At 42.8% G+C, this 19163-nt stretch overlaps 1 protein-coding gene across 3 annotated transcripts in view; it reads left to right on the top strand.

The window, feature by feature from the left end:
• RASGRP3 (RAS guanyl releasing protein 3) overlaps positions 1-19163 on the top strand; it is a 67713-nt gene that overhangs the window by 40097 nt on the left and 8453 nt on the right. For 2 of the 3 annotated variants that reach the window (XM_038744470.1, XM_038744469.1), the window contains exons 11-14: positions 4872-4987; positions 8435-8582; positions 15024-15060; positions 18650-18775. In XM_038744470.1, the coding sequence (XP_038600398.1) occupies positions 4872-4987; positions 8435-8582; positions 15024-15060; positions 18650-18775 (427 nt within the window). The remainder of the gene's footprint in view (positions 1-4871; positions 4988-8434; positions 8583-15023; positions 15061-18649; positions 18776-19163) is intronic. The other variant, XM_038744471.1, reaches the window with a different exon arrangement.

The following is a 19163-nucleotide window of genomic DNA, read 5'->3' as shown; positions in this document are numbered from 1 at the left end:
CTCAGGTTCCTCATCTGTAAAATGGGGATACAAATACCTGCCTCTTCCTGCCCCACACGGATGCTATGAAAATGAAATGAGATAAATGATGTTAAAAACCTTTGGGAAAAGTGTCAACACTCTAGACTAATTCTGGATGTTTTTAGAATCCAGAGATGTGGACTAAGGGAAGCAATGGGAAACGGCCTTCTACTATTGGCGACAGTTGCATTGTAAATGAATGAATCAGATGGGTAGATGTTAAAATGAAGAAATGTTTTGAAACAGAAACCCTCAGGCTTAATTTACTGCTCTCCCTGCTCTGTTTATTACATATTTTGGGAAGAAGAGAACTGTACAAAGAAAAGAAAAATTAGATTATTGGAAGGTGATAAATCTGAAGAACTAATTTATGAATTCACTGCTCTAGTTTTTGCTGTGGGACAGAGACAGATCCCTGCAGCAAAATCTTTAGAACCCCCTGGGTTAATTTCTCATGATAACTATTCTCTGTGGCCACCATCCACTATAGGAGATGGCCTTGATGTGATAAGATGCCCCAGAGCAAAGAGGAAAGCAGAACAAAAACACCAAAGGCAGAAGAAATAACAAACAAGAAAGGAGTAGCAGGATTTCAGAGCAAAGAGCACGGGCCTAAGAGTCAGAAGACCTGGGTTCTAATCCCGGATTTACCACTTGTCTCCTGTGGGACTTGGGACAAATCAATCAACTTCTCTGTGACTCAGTTATCTCATCTGTAAAATGGGAATTAAGACTATAGGCTCCATGTGGGGCATAGAATGTGCCCAACCTGATTATCTTCTATCTACCTCAGTGCTTAGAACAGTGTCTGGAACATAGTAAGCCCTTAACAGATGCCATTAGAAAAAAAAACTCAAAAAAAAACTCTCTATGACAACAATGAGGAGGTGTTGGGGATGGGTAGATGGAGATCCATTTTCAAGCTTGTGTCTTTCGCCATATTGCCCAGGCTACAGATTAACTGGTTTTCTTCCCAGAGATCATTTCCTTGGGAGTGATAGCAGAACCCATAGGTGATAATTTAGGTTTTCACTTTGTACCTCAGATTTCCAAATTGAAGTTATCACCATGTAGGTTGCCATTGACAAGGACTAGAAGGTGATTAGTTTGGAGGGGTAGTGACAGAAGAGGACCACCTAAACACACACACACATACACACATATACACACACACGTGTGCACACGCGCACACACAGCATGGGCCCCTAATTTACACGAAGGTAGTGATAATCTGAACCAAAATTTTCTGTCGATGTGTGTGTCTTGGAAAAAAGTACTTGTGTCCTTTTCTCATTTGAGCTACTTGTTTTCTTTATTCTACTGTGGCTCTTTCCCAAGTCCATAGAATTGATATTTTGACCTTTGAAAGGCAATTTTCCCAATTTTATGGTATTTGCTAAGCACTTACTATGTACCGGGCCCTGTACTAAGTCCTGGGATAGACAGAAGCTAGTCAGGTTGGACACAGTCCTTGTCCCACATAATAGCAATAATTATGGTATTTGCTAAGCACTTACTATGTGCCAGGCATTGTTCTAAGCGCTGGGGTAGATACAAGGTAATTGGGTTGGACCCAGTCCCTGTCCCACATGGGGCTCACAGTCTCAATCCCCATTTTACAGATGAAGTAACTGAGGCACAGAGAAGTGAAATGACTCACCCAAGGACACACAGCAGACAAGTGGCAGAGTCAGGATTAGAACCCAGGTCCTTCTGATTCCCAGGCCAATGCTCTCTCCACTAGGCCATGCTGGTTCATTGTAAGGTCACTGGTCCCTTAGGTCCTTAGTAGAGGGCTTTGCCTCGATGTCCCATTGATACTGTTCAAGCAGGTGAAGAGCAGCAGGTTCAGTCCTATGGAGGATGAAGGAAGAGTGGGTTACTGTTCCCCCAAATACTGAAGTCTGTAGGGCCCGTCTCTGCCCTAGTTATAAACCAAAATAATCTGGCTCTGTGGGACCTCACATTAAGGAGTTATTGAACATTAAATTAGGAAGATCCCAAGTTGCTCTGCATGAAAGACAGTAGTAAATAGTTCAAATAAAGAAGCAGCATGGCCTAGTGGAAATAATAATAATAATAATTATGGTATTTGTTAAGCACTTACTATGTGTCAAACACTGTTCTAAGTGGTGGGGTAGATACAAGGTAATCAGTTTGTCCCACGTGGGGCTCACAGTCTTAATCCCCATTTTACAGATGAGGAGCCAGGGGACCTGGGTTCTAAGTCCAGCTCCTCCACTTGTCTGCTGTGTGACCTTCTTTGTGCCTTAATTACCTCATCTGTAAAATGGGGAATAAGACTGTGAGCCCCACATGGGACATGGACTGTGTCGAACCTGATTATCTTTCATCTGCGTCAGCCCTTGGTACAGTGAATGGCATGTAGTAAGTGCTTAACAAATGCCATTAAAAAAAAAAGTAGTTAAGGCCTCTCAGAAGGAGAGACCTAAACCAGACCTAAGATAATTCCCAATAGAAATGTCCTGGGGCAGAGGAAATAATAATAATAATAATAATAATAATAATGGTATTTGTTAAGTGCTTACTATGTGCCAAGCACTGTTCCAAGCACTGGGGTAAATACAAGGTAATCAGGTTGTTCCACGTGGGGCTCACAGTCTTAGTCCCCATTTTACAGATGAGGTAACTGAGGCCCAGAGAAGATAAGTGACTTGCCCAAGGTCACAAAGCAGACAAGTGGTGGAGCCAGGATTAGAACCCATGACCTCTGACTCTCAAACCCGTTCTCTCGCCACTAGAGCATGCTGCTCCATGCTCTAGGAAATGAGAAATGCAGTGACTTTATGAGTCTTTTTAGGCTTACATTTCTTTAGGAAATGTGGGTGTCCTTTAGGATTAAAAAGGCAATTATTCAGAGCAATGATAATGCTCTGTAAGTATTTACCTGGTCTCCTTTACCAAACGAAAAACTTCCAAGTATTAGTAGATGCAATATAGAAGGCAGGAAAAACTTCCAGAAGAAAACTGTTTACCTCACTGATTGCTACATTCTCTGTTAGCTTCAAAGATTCACCCTTCAGGATAAAATGTAGTTTTCATTGAAGCCAGAGTTTTATTTTAATAAAGAGAAAGAATGACACGGGGCTCAGTTCTATTAGATCCAAGATTGTCGAAGGGAAACATTTTTGGAGCCTGTGACCCAGGATGGAAAAGATTATAGTGAGTGGTACAGGAAGGGCAAATGATCGAGAGTGGATTTGTGGATTTGTGATTTTGTAATTGGAGCTGCAGGATACATATAATTCAGTTCGTTGTGGGCAAGAATGTGTCTGTTGTTATATTGTATATTGTATGTTGTATATTGTCTCCCAAGTGCTTAGTACAGTGCTTTACACACAGTAAGCACTCAATAAATACGATTGAATGAATGAAATGCCAGTTCTTCTGTTTTGCTTAAGAAATGCTTGTTCTGCTGGCAGTATATGCAAGATATCAATGAGACTGTCTATTAAATGACATTGCCAGGGGGATTTTAAAGAGATCACAAGGATTCCTTTGACGTTTCTTAGTTTGGTGATTCCAAGTACATGTATTTAGTCAATCAATCAATAAATGATATTTATTGAATGCTTCCTGTGTGTAGAGCACTGTACTAAGCACTTGAGAGAGTACAATGCAACAGAATTAGTAGACATGTTCCCTACCCACAAGGTGTATTTTGACCCCTCAGGGTGTAAATATTTTTTATATTTGTCTCTTCTGTGATAGTTTAAGTTCCTTGTGGGCAGGGGTTAGGTCAATCCTTAGTCTGTATTTGCTAAGAGCCTAGTGCAGTTCACCACACCTAGTGACCACTCAATTACTGCTACTACTATTTTTTATGGATTTGTTAAGTGCCTACTATATGCCAAGCTCTGTACTAAGCACTTGGGTAATAATAATAGTAATGATGGCATTTATTAAGTGCTTACTATGTGCAAAGCACTGTTCTAATCACTGGGGAGGTTACAAGGTGATCAGGTTGTCCCATGGGGGAATCACAGTCTTCATCTCCATTTTACAGTTGAGGTAACTGAGGCCCAGAGAAGTTAGGTGACTTGCCTAAAGTCACACAGCTAAGTGGTGGAGCAGGGATTTGAACCCATGACCTCTGACTCCAAAGCCTGGGCTCTTTCCACTGAGCCACGCTGCTTGGACCCAATCCATGTCCCTCATGGAGCTCACAGTCTTAATCCCCATTTTACGGATGAGGTACCTGAGGCACAGAGAAGTGAAGTGACTTACCCAAGGTCACACAGCAGACAAGTGGCAGAGCCAAGATTAGAACCTAGGTCCTTCTGACCCTTAAATTTGTGCTCTATCTACTAGGCCACAGTGCTTCTCAGTACTACTACTATTATTATTATTATAATGGCATTTATTAAGTGCTTACTACGTGCAAAGCACTGTTCTAAGTGCTGGGGAGGTTACAAGGTGATCAGGTTGTCCCACGGGGGGCTCACAGTCTTAATCCTCATTTTACAGATGAGGTAACAGGCGCAGAGAAGTAAAGTGACCTGCCCAAAGTCACACAGCTGACAATTGGCGGAGCCGGTATTTGAACCCATTACCTCTGACTCCAAAGCCCGGGCTCTTTCCACTGAGCCATGCTGCTTCTCTTACTATTCTTGCTAGTACAATATTACTGCTATTAATGCTTTTCCTATTTGAACAAGACTGTAACTTCCAGAAAAATGTGTATCTAGGAAGCAAAAATACAATTGGTTAATGACCACTTGGGTAGCAGGTCATGGAAACTCAGAATCCAAGAGCTTTAAACTACCCAGAAGGCGTTTTATGTTGCTGTTCCATCAGTAGGACTGGACACACATGTTTTTGTTTTGCAGTCTGTTTTTAGAAACTACGATCATGATCATGATGGGTATATCTCCCAAGAGGACTTTGAAAGTATAGCTGCTAACTTTCCCTTCTTGGACTCCTTCTGTGTGCTGGACAAAGACCAGTAAGTCTACTTTTATATATATGTTTATTTTAAACTCAAAAGAGATCATTTTAGAGAACAGCCAACATCCCTCTGATTTTATCTGTGCCTTCTGCAGCTTTTCTTTCAGGATCGTATGAAGATGAGTCAAACTTTTGTATTGGTTTGTGCTTTTGTGTAGTCTGTAAGCTCACTGTGAGCAGGGAAAGTGTCTACTGATTTTGTTGTATTGTGCTCTCCCAAGAGCTCAGTACAGTGTTCTGTGCACAGTAGGGGCTCAATGGATACTACTGATTGCATATGAGAACTGAGCGATCAAAATATCACTCTGGGCTTTTTCCAAGGTAAATGTGTGTACTGCCAGTTCTTGATGATCCAAGATTCCCTTGTCTGGGGCTCATGGTTTGGTCAATTTTCTGATCATAGTTACTGTTCTAGAGAGCACAGGCTGGAGAAAGGAAGCGGAGGTGAAACTCCATTCAGTCCCTTTTCTGTTTCTGAACATCACTTGGGAAAAGGGAGGGAGGAAGAAGCTTGGAGTCATGGATGAAGTGAGATAAGGAGATTATGTTCAGATTGGATTTATCTTTGAATTGATATTTATGGCTGCTCTTCATTAACAGAGAGCTGAGATTTGCTAGTGTTCTGTTCCTTTATGGAACTGGCTGTTGAAAAGGGGTAAATTCATCTTCGTTTTCTAATTATTCTTGGGAAATAAAGGACCTAATAACTGTGGCATTTAAGCACTTACTGGGTGCCAAGCGCTAAATACTGGGGAAGATACAAGATAATCAGATTGGACACCTTCCCTGTACCACTTAGGGCTCAAAGTCTAAAAGGGAGGAAGAAATATAAATTCCCATTTTACAGATGAGGCTGAGATGCAAAGTTACATGGTTTGCCCAGGGTCACACAACAGGCAAGTGGCAGAGGGATTTGGCCCAATTCCTAAGAAGATTGAGTTTCCATAAGTGAACTTGCTGCAAAGAGTGTATCAGTCACTGCATTTAATTAATTACTAGGTGGGAGATTAATTAGATACTCAAACTTAATGGTGGTGAAATGCCAGCATTTCAGTCAGAGAAATGCCAAGCCAGTTCACAAGCTTTCCAGACTTCACATTTTTACTGAGATAGAAACGCTTTAATAACACTGCTTTTATGTTTTAATAACAGAGAAGCTGCATGGCCTAGTGAAAAGAGCATGGGCTTGAGAGTCAGAGAAGCTGGGTTCTAGTGCCAGCTCTAATCCCATTTCTAATCCCAGTTCTAATCTGCTCTGTGACCTTGGGCAAGTCACTTCACTTCTCTGTGCTTCAATTCCCTCATCTGCTAAATGGGGATTCAGTACCTGTTCTCTCTCCTACTTACTGTGAGCCCCACATGGGACGTGATTATCTTGTATATACCCCAGCGCTTAGTACAGTGCTTGGTGCATAGTAAGTACTTAATAAATACCACAATTATTATTATTATTATCACTGGTGACACAAGTATCAAGAAAGATCTTGAGGTCTATTAGTATGGGAGTCCATTCTAATGTAACTTGAGGAACTTTGGCAAATTTGCCTTCATTTGATATTTTGAATACCGAACAGATAAAATGATGAAATCACAGCAAATGCAGAGAATTAAGGAATCATAATTAAAACTAAACTCCAAACTGATAGGGATTACCACAAGTTGTACCCCATGTTGTCGACAATGTTTATGTCAGAGCAAGTTCTGAACATTCATTCATTCAGTCAGTCATATTTATTGAGCGTTTACTGTGTGCAGAGCACTGTACTAAGCTCTTGGGAAGTGCAAGTTGGCAACAACAGAACATGATAGTGAGACTTTATTATTATTAATAATAATAACTGTAGTATTTGTTAAGCACTTACTATATGCCATACACTGTACTAGGAGCTAGGGTGGATACAAGCAAATGGGGTTAGACAGAATCTTACAGTCTCAATCCCCATTTTACAGATGAGGTAGTTGAGGCCCAGAGAAGTGAAGTGATTTGCCCAAGGTCACACAGCAGACACAGCCAATTTTCTAGGCCACATCATTCCCTGCCAAGAACACATCATTCCCTGCCAAGAACACATCATTCCCTGCCAAGGATAGAGGGGAAATGGAGAAACTGCCCCCAGGCTGAAAGCACTGTCAACCTGAATGTCCTTTCTCTCTTCACCAAGCTACTGGACCATATTGCTTCTGAATAATAATCATGGTTGCATTTGTTAAGTGCTCACTAGGTGTCAAACACTGAACTAAATGCTGGGGTGGATACAAGAGAATCAGAGATGGCAGAACCACTGTCCCCAGTCAATCAATCAATCTGTGGCATTTATTGAGCACTTATTATGTGCAGAGCACTGCACATTGCACACAAGAGTACATTACAACAGAATTGGTAGACATGTTCCCTGCCCACAAAGAGCTTACAGTCTAGATGGGAAGACAGATATTAATAGAAATCAATAAATTACTAGATTAGAGTATAAGATTTGGGAAGCCTCAAGAACACAACAGTCCCGAGACCAACCCAGAGCACTGGGGCAGTGAAGCAGATGAGTTGTGGGAGTTTGGAGGAGAAAAAGGGAGCAGGAAAGGATGGGAAATTATTTCCTTCCCCTCCCTCCACAATTAAGGGCATCCTTGTATCCTTGTTCCAGCCTCCAAACCCCCACCCCCACGAAAATCTATTCAGGAAGAACACCCACACAAAGGGGGAAAAATCCAGGGAACGTTTATTTAGACGTCATCATTACATGGATTTGAAAGAAAACTGAAAGAGCCAACTGAATTTTAGACATTGCCCCTAAACAATGCTACTATAAGGATAATGAAAACTTGTTTTCACATTTATTTACTACTCAAAATACTGCCCCTAAATCAAATTAAAATAGTGAAGTAATTCAGGGATTATGTTTCCGATGATCCCTGTTCTGAGGTACACTCATGTTAGAGTCTGTAGGCCTCTGGGTACACTGTGTGCATGTACACTGCACTCTTTTCCGGATGGGCATGTGATGCCAGAAAAACGATCCCTAATTCCTCAATGGCAACCTATCAAAAACAGGCAGTGGAAGCAAACGTTATGGAAGAATTGGATGTGTTTCAATGTCTGGATGATGATATGTACTAGATGACGATACAAAATTAGCAGGATTATAAAGTAAGAATCATATCTCATTTTAAATAATCATTTTATTCTCCCTTCATTCTCCATTAAAATTTGTGCCGGTTCCACCCACGTAGCAGTGGATTCTGACTTTTTCAGAACTTGTCGAACTCCGAATGCTGGAACTTAGACTACTTAAAATGTGAGCCCTCTGTGGGACAGGGACTGCTTCTGATTTAATCAGCTTAGAACAGTGCATGACACGAAGTAAGCCCTTAAGAAATGTAATGATAGTAATAATAATAACTGATGATATTCTGTTCACAGGCCACTCTTTTCCGATTCTTTCAACAGGGATGGTCTAATTAGTAAAGATGAAATGATGGCTTATTTCCTGAGAGCAAAATCCCAGCTCCAGTGTAAAATGGGACCCGGGTTTGTTCATAACTTTCATGAGATGACCTATCTCAAACCGACCTTCTGTGAACACTGTGCAGGATTTGTAAGTATTTTCAGTGCCATTTTTTGGGTAACACCACCGATTTAAGGTTTGGGGGACAAATAAGAAAATATTATCCTTTGCTGAATACGGTTGTGTTGCCGTGCCTGGCTAATCATTTGGGATGAAATGAATTTGGAAGAAATAGGAAGCATCAATATCAGTACTATCTTGGAATTACTGGGCCCTCTGCTCTCTGATGGAAAGCTGCTCTCTGATTGGAATTTTGGCCCCTTTGAAAGTTTCCTGAACACCTTGAAAGCTTTAGAACACTTGCTCTTCAGTTGATGCGGGAGGAAAAGAAAGTGTAACAAACATTGAGTATTGTTTCCACTGGAGAAATCAGGAAGTGGGATGGTGAATCCACAGGCACAGATTTAACCCCTGAAAGGGAACGGGATGGTTTCAAGTGAGGTAATCATACATATTGGACTAGCCAGGAGAATCCCATATTTTTGCAGGATTTCTGGGATGATTTGGCAAAAAAAAACCAGTCTACAAATGGGAAGCAGTTTGTGGCTTAGTGGAAAGAGCATGGGCCTGAGAGTCAGAAGACCTGGGTTCTAATCCCAGCTCTGCCATTTGCCTGCTGTGTGACCTTAGACAAGTCACTTAACTTCTCTGTGCCTCCGCTTCCTCACCTGTAAAATAGGGATTCAATACCTGTTCTCCCTTCTACTTCGACTCTGAGCCCCATGTCTGACCCGATGAACTTGTATCTACCCCAGCTCTTAGAACAGTTCCAGACACATAGTAAGCATTTAATAAATACCATAAAATAGGTCCTGAAATTGAGACTGTCCTGTCTAAAATGATGGCTTTTGTGCATTGGTCCTCCAGTACTCTTCCTCACATTAAATTCTTGGATTTCCATATCTGGGTTGAAACAAGGGTTGAAGTCCATGTTCAGTGTACATCCTACAGCATTCTGAGACTCGTAGAACAGAATTTCAGATGCAGAGCACCTAAAACTCCACACATCCCAACCCTCCCTCCCATCAATTCTGATCCCTCTCTCTGGACTGTAAACTCATCCTCAAGACTATAAGCTCATCCTCTAGACTGAAAGCTCATTGTGGGCAGGGAATGTGTCAATTGTGCTGTAATATTGTATTCTCCCAAGTGCTTAGCATGCTGCTCTACACACAGTAAGTGCTCAAATATGATTGACTGAATGTGACCGAGAAGGAGGACACATTTATTTGGGAAGGGGCTCCAATGTCTTAGGCATCTAGGAATAGAAGCAGGATAGTATCCCAAAAAATTCCATGAATAGTATTGATAAAAACTTCAGTCATTCATTCATTCAATCAAATTTATTGAGCGCTTACTGTGTGCAGAGCACTGTACTAAGCACCTGACTGATAGTATTAACCATGAGCCCAGTGGGTGTAGAGAACTTTGTTAAATGCTCGGGAAAGCTCAATATAAGGACATTAGGAAAAATAAGAGAGGGTGACAAAATCCGATAGTTCCCAGGAATGATTATTGAATTGTAAATCACAAGGAAACAGCACACAGACTTTGGGACCTGGGTTCTCAGCCCAGCTCCTCCATTTGTCTCTGTGACCTTGGAAAAGTCACTTATCTGCTCTGTGCCTCGGTTTCCTCAATAGTAAAATTGGATTCAGTATCTGTTCTCCCTCCTGATAAAACTGTGAGTCCCATGTGGGACAGAGACTCTGCCAACCTGATTAACTTGCATCTACCCCAGCACTTAGAACAGTGCTTGACACACAAGTGCTTAATAAATATAATAATAATGATCATTTGGAAACATGTACTAAAATAATGAACAGTCACTTCACTATTATTAGTACAGACAGCAAATTCATATGAGGACTTCTTCTCTTTCACTTCCCTTTCTGAAACTGGTTGTCCAATATGACAATCAATCCAGGCCTCATGGATAGCACAGTCACCTCCAAATTAAAAAGAAAGGAAATGAAAGTATGAAGGGCCAAGTACTGAGTCTAGTGGAATACTGCACACTTTATGGCTCATATTTTAGAGATTTCTTGGACTGAGAAAGAGGCTACTGAAGGGAAGGAGATGGAGACTGATTTGAGGTTGGGTCTACATTGAATTCTTCTAAATGGGTTAGAAAACAAGGATAATTTCTGGGCACCTCTGGACTATCCCTGGTGGACAGGCAGGGATTGAGAGAGAGATGCTGCCTGAAGGGGAAAGGAGAAAGAGCTGGAAGCCTGACCCAGCTGGAGCAAGGTCTGGTCTGCTAGGGAGACTGAAGAATGTTGAGAGAAGAGTACTGCTATTCTAGGAAGTTCCCTTCCTGGGAAAGAAGCTGCAGTTTCCATCCTGAAAGCCAACAGTCCTGGTGAAAAGAGATCATTTGATCAGTGATCACCAGATATTTGAGACTTTGGCATCTCTATGGCAACAGCCTTCACCCACCATTGGTAAGAGTTGGTGGAGCTGAGGCCTTAATCTGAAGAGTGTATTGTGCTCCCTTTCATTTTGAAAAGGAGTCCAGGTGGAGAGGGAAGGAAGAGAGAAGCAGAAATAGGAAGGAGAAAGAGAGGGAGAAGAGGGATGATGGAGCTGGGAGAGGAAGAGGGGCTTCATTGTTCATCAGAACAATGATCAATGAACAAGCAGCGTGGCTCAGTGGAAAGAGCACAGGCTTGGGAGTCAGAGGTCGTAGGTTCCGCCACTTGTCAGCTGTGTGACTTTGGGCAAGTCACTTAACTTCTCTGTGCATCAGTTACCTCATCTGTAAAATGGGGATTAAGACTGTGAGCCCCATGTGGGACAACCTGATTACCTTGTATCCCCCCCAGCACTTAGAACAGTACTCGGCACATAGTAAGAGCTTAACAAATGCCATCATCATTATTAGTAGTAGTATTGTACAAAGGGGCTCTGCCAAGCTCGGCCAAAATGGAGACTCAGTCAGGATGAGAGCTCTCATGCTGTACCCCAATCAATCAGTCATATTTATTGAGCACTTACTGTGTGCAGAGCACAATATTAAGTGCTCGGGAAAGCACAATATAACAGTATAATAGAGTTGGTAGACATGTTCCTTGCCCACAATGAGCCTGTAGTCTAAAGGGAATGATGCTGGATGTTGATTTCTGGAAGTATTATCTTTCCTACAAAGGCAAGTCATGCTGCTTCCTCCTTATGATTTGATCTGGTTTCTTTTCCCTCTGCCCATTACCCCAACCTTAGAGAAGCACCGTGGCTCAGTGGAAAGACCTCGGGCTTTGGAGTCAAAGGTCATGGGTTCAAATCCTGGCTCCACCAATTGTCAACTGTGTGACTTTGGGCAAGTCACTTAACCTCTCTGTGCCTCAATTCCCTCATCTGTAAAATGGGGATGAAGACTGTGAGACCCCCATGGGGCAATCTGATCACCTTGTAGCCTCCGCAGCGCTTAAAACCGTGCTTTGCAAATAATAAGTGCTTAACAAATGCCATTATTATTATTATTATGGATTTCAGGGAAAGGCAGATCATGTACAGGCCCTTTCTCCACTGCCCCTACAACAAAAGAGAAGGATCATTTCTGCTACTCCCTTTCTTAAGAGGATAATAAATGTTCCTTCCACCACATTCTACTGAGAATTTGAAACTGAACAGAACATCAAGTCCCTAAAAGATTTTTGTTTGAATGGATTTAGTATTCCTGCACCGCTTCTGAGCAAGTCGACATTAGCCCAGTAATTCCCTCTGAAATCCTAAAATGTGGGTTTGTTTCTATGGTCTACAGAGACAACAGGAATGATCCATCACAAGCATTCATGAACTGTATTTTTTTAAAGTGGTATTTATTAAGTTCTTACTATGTGCCAAGAACTGTACTAAGTGCTGGAGTAATAATAAGAATAATGACGGTATTTGTTAAGCACATAATAATAATAATGGCATTTATTAAGCACTTACTATGTGCAGAGCACTGTTCTAAGCACTGGGCAGGTTACAAGGTGATCGGGTTGTCCCACGGGGGGCTCCCAGTCTTCATCCCCATTTGACAGATGAGGGAACTGAGGCCCAGAAAAGTGAAGTGACTTATCCAAAGTCACCCAGCTGACAATTGGCAGAGTCGGGATTTGAACCCATGACCTCTGACTCCAAAGCCCGGGCTCTTTCCACTGAGCCACTTACTATGTGTCAAGCACTGTTCTAAGCGCTGGGGTAGATACAAGGTAATCAGTTTAGACACAGTCCCTGTCTCATGTTCATTCATTCAATCAACCATATTTATTGAGTGCTAACTGTGTGCAGAGCACTGTACTAAGCGTTTACAGTCTTAATCCCCATTTTATAGATGAGGGAACTGAGGCCCAGGGAAATTAAGTGACTTGCCCAAGGTCACATAGCAGACACGCGGTGGAACCGGAATTAGAACCCAAGTCCCCTGATTCCAAAGCCCAAGCTCTTTCCATTAGGCCATACTGATTCCCTAATAATAATAATAGTAATAATGATATTTGTTAAGTACTAAGCACTAGTGTAGATACAAGATAATCAGGTCCCACATGGGGAAACAGCATGGCGTAGTGGATGTAGCATGGTCCTGGGAGTCAGAAGGTCATGGCTTCTAATCCTGGTTCTGCCACTTATCTGTTGCGTGACCCTGGGCAAGTCACTTCACTTCTCCGTGCCTCAGTTACCTCATCTGTAAAATGGTGATTGAAATAGTGAGCCCTATGTAGGACAGAGACTGTGTCCAACCTGATTTGCTTGTATCCACCCCAGCGCTTCGTACGGTGCCTGGCACACAGGAAGCGCTTAACAGATACCACAAATATCAGTACTATTGTGGGGTTCACAGGCTACGCAGGAGGGAGGACAGGTACTGTATCACCATGTTGCAAATGAGGGAACTGAGGCCCCCTCTATACTGTAAATCTCATTGTGGGCGGGGACTGTGTGTTTATTATTATATTGTACTCTCCCAACCACTTTGTACAGTGCTCCGCACACAGTAAGCGCTTGACTGACTGAAATGACTTGCCACAGGGGGTACCTTTCCTCACCAGTTAGGTGGGGTGACCCTGGAGAGCTACAAAAACTTGTGACCTGGGTTCACCACAGCCCCAGGTTGGAATCCTGCCAGCAGTAAACAGGACTCACACACGCCAAGAGCCCCAGTTAGATGCTAAATATAGCACTCCCCAGTTTTCAGCAAGTTCTATGTTTAGCGAGTTTAACGCTCCCAGCAAGCCTCTCCCGCCAGATGACTGCTTACAACCAAGTGCAGTCTACAGATCAAAAGAAAGGGAAGTCTGGAGGCAAAACTTCCCATGTGGCGGGTTTTAGTAAACGACCAATGGGCCGCTGAATAAGCTGATGCAAAGATCCCAAACATGTGAGATTTAAAGGAGTTACCTCCTTGGTTTCCACCATGCCACTTGGCCAGAGCTGTCTAGCTGAACAATCTCAGATGACCCCAGGGGACATCACAGGACCTAAAAATAGCCACCTTCCACTTATCGCTTAACATTCCAGGTCAGAGGAGTTGAACGTAGAAGATGATCAACAGAGTGGGGTTAAACTTCATTAATTCTAACAACTGAACTAATTGGTATTTTCCTTCACCAGCTTCAGTTCTTACTATTTTAAGGACAGTTTAGCCAGTGATTTTTGCCAGAGGAGACAACTCTGAAATAAAGTCTCCATGGCATTTTACTGTTGTCAGAAAGCTTAGCACTCTCGGCTTGAAGAAAATAACCTTTTCTAAATCAGCTCTTCCTTGGGTGTCACAAGACATCATTAACTTCCTGCCCTAAATGTGATATGAGTAGCTTTGATGATGCAATTTAAACATACAGTACACCCTTTTCTATCTCCCTGACTGGTTTATCTTAAACACTAGAAAATTATTTCAGCATTCCCCAGGCCTTGCAGGTTTCATTTGCTTTCAGTCTTGCAGAGGATAGTGCCCATTTATTTTACTTCTGGGTTTGTTTAAAAGCTAGTAGCAATGCCTGGAGGCAGGGGCTTGGGCTGAATGACCTCTCTCAATCTTTTCAGTCCTAAATTCTAAAAAAAAAAATAATTTTTTTAAGATGATTCTAATATTCCCGATTGTGACCTCACTAGAGTCATAAGCGTTCAATAAATACGATCGAATGAATGAATGAATGAGCCAAGCAACGAACTCTGATGTTTGAGTTCAAACACCTCTGCCCCTCTGGGAACCCCAGGCTTCTGTCCTGTAGGGAAACATGCCTTCAGCCTTGGGTTTCCATGTGGCTCCTCCACTGCTCCTTGAAATAAAAGGGAAGTGGGGCTGGCGTTATCATCACAGCTGGAGTGGAATGGAAGGGGAGTTCCATCTGACAGGAAGGGTGTTAAGAGCAGTTACATCCTGTTTGTACTTTGGTAGACATTGGCACTTCCTCCTTTATGACCTTGTTTTCCTTCCAGCTTTCCTCTCCAGATTCCCTGACCTTCCTTTGTCTTTTGTTACAGCTCTGGGGCATAATCAAGCAAGGATACAAATGCAAAGGTAAATAAAACTCGTTGGGGGGTGGGGGAGAGGCTGTTTTTAAGAAGCTACTCTTTAACCACAAATAAAATGGAAAGACTGGATACTTTCAGGTAGGTTTGAGTCTGGTTGAACCAAGCCAGAGGGAGGTGGTGACACTGCCAATTGTCAGCTGTGTGACTTTGGGCAAGTCACTTAACTTCTCTGTGCCTCAGTTACCTCATCTGTAAAATGGGGATGAAGACTGTGAGCCCCCCGTGGGACAACCTGATCACCTTGTAACCTCCCCAGCACTTAGAACAGTGTTGTTCTAGACTTCTAGACTGTGAGCCCACTGTTGGGTAGGGACCATCTCTATATGTTGCCAACTTGTACTTCCCAAGCGCTTAGTACAGTGCTCTGCACACAGCAAGTGCTCAATAAATACGATTGATTGATTGCTGTGCACACAGTAAGCGCTTAATAAATGCCATCATTATTATTATTATTTTTATTGTCTGGGAACCAACCAGGGAATGCTGAGTTTCCCAGTAGGCGAGACAGTGATGGATGGGATGTGGCCTGAGCCTTCTCTGGCAGTGCCCAGGGAGGCCCAAATTGAGTTTGATTTCTGTTTCCCAGAGGATGAAGTTTGGTGCCAAAGAATTGTATCTCCTGCCTAACAGCCTACACAAATTGAACATTCCCTTCTAAAGCTCTCATGAGATTGCGTATGCATGGTGCTGTAGAGGCCTGAGTAAGCAGCTTCTCGGCAGTAGCAGTTACAAAAACCCAGCCTCCGGGTGGGCAGACAGGAGCATGAAGGGCAAGGCGGGGGAAATCCTAAAATTCCCTTGGGGGCCTTGCGGTTGACTAGGCCTGTCATTTTCTTAAATTTGTTCTTAAAGAAATCCCTGGTTATTTCAGGTGAATTGTTAGTGGGAATTGCAGCTGGACAGGGCACTCGATAAAAATGTCATCAGAGGACCTGGGGATTAGACTCCATCGCAGAATGTTTTCGGACAAAACTACCCTTTAAGATACATTTTTAAAATGTGATAGCATTTTTTTCCTTTGGCTGTGATTCCCAGTGCCCTAAACCCTAGGAGGACATGTATATTCCACTGATTTGGTGGAAAGCAGCATGGCTCAGTGGAAAGAGTGCGGGCTTGGGAGTCAGAGGTCATGGGCTCCTCCACTTCTCAGCTATGTGACTTTGGGCAAGTCACTTCACTTCTCTGTGCCTCAGTTACCTCATCTGGAAAATCGGGATTAAGACTGTGAGCCCCATGTGGGACAACCTGATTAGCTTGTATCTCCCCCAGCGCTTAGAATAGTGCTTGGCACATAGTAAGTGCTTAACAAATACCAAACTTATTATTATCATTATTTAGCTCAATCTGGCAATAATCACAGCAATAATAACAATAATAATCAATTAATGGTACTTATTACATGCTTTGTGCAGAGCACTGTACTAAGCACTGGAAAGAGTACAATATACCCGAATTGGTGGATTTGTTCCCTGCCAGTTACAGTCTAGAGAGGGAGACAGACACTAATATAAATAAATATTACAATATATAATTTAAAGATAAATACACAACAACAATAATAATAATAATAATAGTGACATTTATTGAGCACTTACTGTGCACCAAGAACTGTATTAAATGCAGGGACAGATATAATCAGGTCCCACATGGGGTTTGCAGTCTAAGTAGGAGGGAAAACAGGTATTAAATCCCCATTTTGCAGGTGAAGGAACTGAGGCACAGAGAAGTGAAATGCCTAGCCTATAGTCACACAGCAGAGAAGTATCAGAGCTGGGTTTAGAACCCAGGCCCTCTGACTCTCAGGCCAGGGCTCTTTCCATTAGGCCATGCTGCTTCTCTCTCACTGTATTGTTTCTTACTTTGCATTTTTCAACGTTGTCAGCCATGAATTGATTTCAGTGTTTTAACTACCTGCCCCAGAAGGCAGTCCAGTGTTTTAATTACCTCCACTAGAACACAGTCCGATGTAATCCATTCACATTCTTCTTATTTTCATTTCATTTGACATCTTCTCCTATTTATTTTTATAAAGTAAATACTGGCTTCTACAAGGAGCAATTTATTTTCCTGGACCTAAGGAAAAATACTGTTAAGAGGTTTCCTTGTGGTTATATTCAATTTGGGCCTGATGGCCTATATAGAAGATGCCAAAAAAAGAAAATAGTTTCAGCAAGATGGAGGTGAAGCTCTACACACGTTTTACTGTACTAACTTGGGGTTGTCTTTCACTCTTATCCTTGAAAATACTCAAATATCATAAAGGGAAAATGCTAATGGGTACCGTTTTGCCTGAGTCTTTCTTCTTGGTCAGGCACTTAGAAGAGAGGTTGAATAAAGAGAACAAATTAGTTGTTTGGCAAACTCAAGGGGTTCCTTGATGGCTTTAATGGGCTTCTGGGGCCTGTTACTTTGCCTGGCAGGATCTGGACAGGCAGAAATGGAGACATTTTTTCCCTCCAGCCTTATGGCTAGGAGCCTGTCACAGGAGCCACATTGTCTAGGATGGGATAATAGGGATGGGTTGCATAAAGTGGCATAGCTCCCTCTCTCTAATTGCTTATCCCCTAGAGGCTCCATCCATCTTGCATTTTGTAAGAGATCCGGCTGGGCGGTTCAGCTCGGGTAATCATCAAGGCAAAATTCAGGGTTGGAATGGATGCTTTCTGCTTTGCAAGTTTTCTCCAGGCCTATTTTTCCAAACAAATAGATTCTACAAGGCAAGGTGGGGAGAGGGCATTTAATAATAATAATGATAATTGTGGTATTCAAGCACTTCCTATGTGTCAAGCACTGTACTAGACATTGAGATCAATACCAAATAAGCTGGTTAGATATGGTCTTTTTCCCATATGGGGTCCACAGCCTAATGGGGAGGACAAACAGGAAAGTGAGGCACAGAGAAGTTGAAATATTTGCCCAAGATCATCTAGAACACAAGTGGCAAAACCAGGATTGATAATAATGATAGTAATAATAATTGTTAGGCATTTAGTTTGTGTCAAGCACTGTACTAAGCACTGTGGTAGAGGTAAGGTAATCAGGTCCCACAAGAAGCTAACAATTTAAGTAGGAAGGTTAAAAGGTATTGAGTCCCCATTTAGCTAATGAGGGACTTGAAGCACAGAGAACTTAAATGACATGCCCAAGGTCACTAGCTAGCAGACAAGTGGCAGAGCTGGAATTAGAATCCAGGTCCTCTGACTCCTAGGGCCATGCTCTTTCCACTGGGCCCTGACCAGATTCCCACATCTGTGCTCTTTCCACTAGGCCACCCTGTTTTCCAAGGATGCTTTATCCAGGGAATTGGGGGGTATGTGGAGGGGGAAGAGAGAGCTATCCATGTAGAATGGGGTGGACTGGAATGGAGGGTGGCGGAGGGATGTGGACCTTGTTGAGGAAGAAGATGGGGTCCAAGGCATCCTCAGGGCTCCCAGCGGAGTCTGAGGCTACCATTGCTCTCCTGATTTTCTCACTTTGGAATGCATTTGGTGTTCTTGTTCAGAAGCCGGCCCCTCCCATCTGGCCAGTTGCATTTGTCTCCAGCTAATCCCCGGTGATATCTTGGACTTTTTCAGACTGTGGAGCCAACTGCCACAAGCAGTGCAAGGACCTGCTGGTGCTGGCCTGTAGGAAATTTGCCAGGGGCATCTCAGTGGGTGGCACCCCCGGCTCTCTGCCTGGAAGTCCTTCCCTGCCTGCAGGTAACAGGAACGTGCCCGTCTGCTTCAGCGGCCCTGGCTGCCTTCCACACTGTCGCTTGGCTGTTGGGATTTGTTTCCTATAAATCAATCCATCAGTGGTATTTATTGAGAGCTTACTGTGTGCTGAACACTGTACTGAGCATTTGCGGGAGTGCAGTACGAAAGAGTTGAGAGACACGTTCCCTGCCCACGATGAGCTGACAGTCTAAAGGAACTTAAATCTCTTCTGAAGCTTGAGGAGATTCTAGGTGGCAGTAGGAAACTGCTTCTTGGGAAGAATATACTGGACACTTTGAAAAGGGTTGGGGGAGATGGACTCTGTGGAAGGGGAACTTTAGAAAGGAATGGTACTGTCGAGAGCTGCTCTGGACCAGCCGGTGGGAGAAGG

Source organism: Tachyglossus aculeatus, chromosome 1, assembly GCF_015852505.1.
Source record: "Tachyglossus aculeatus isolate mTacAcu1 chromosome 1, mTacAcu1.pri, whole genome shotgun sequence".
In the NCBI taxonomy this organism is placed as follows: Eukaryota; Metazoa; Chordata; class Mammalia; order Monotremata; family Tachyglossidae; genus Tachyglossus; species Tachyglossus aculeatus.
This window is presented reverse-complemented; position numbering and strand designations above follow the sequence as displayed.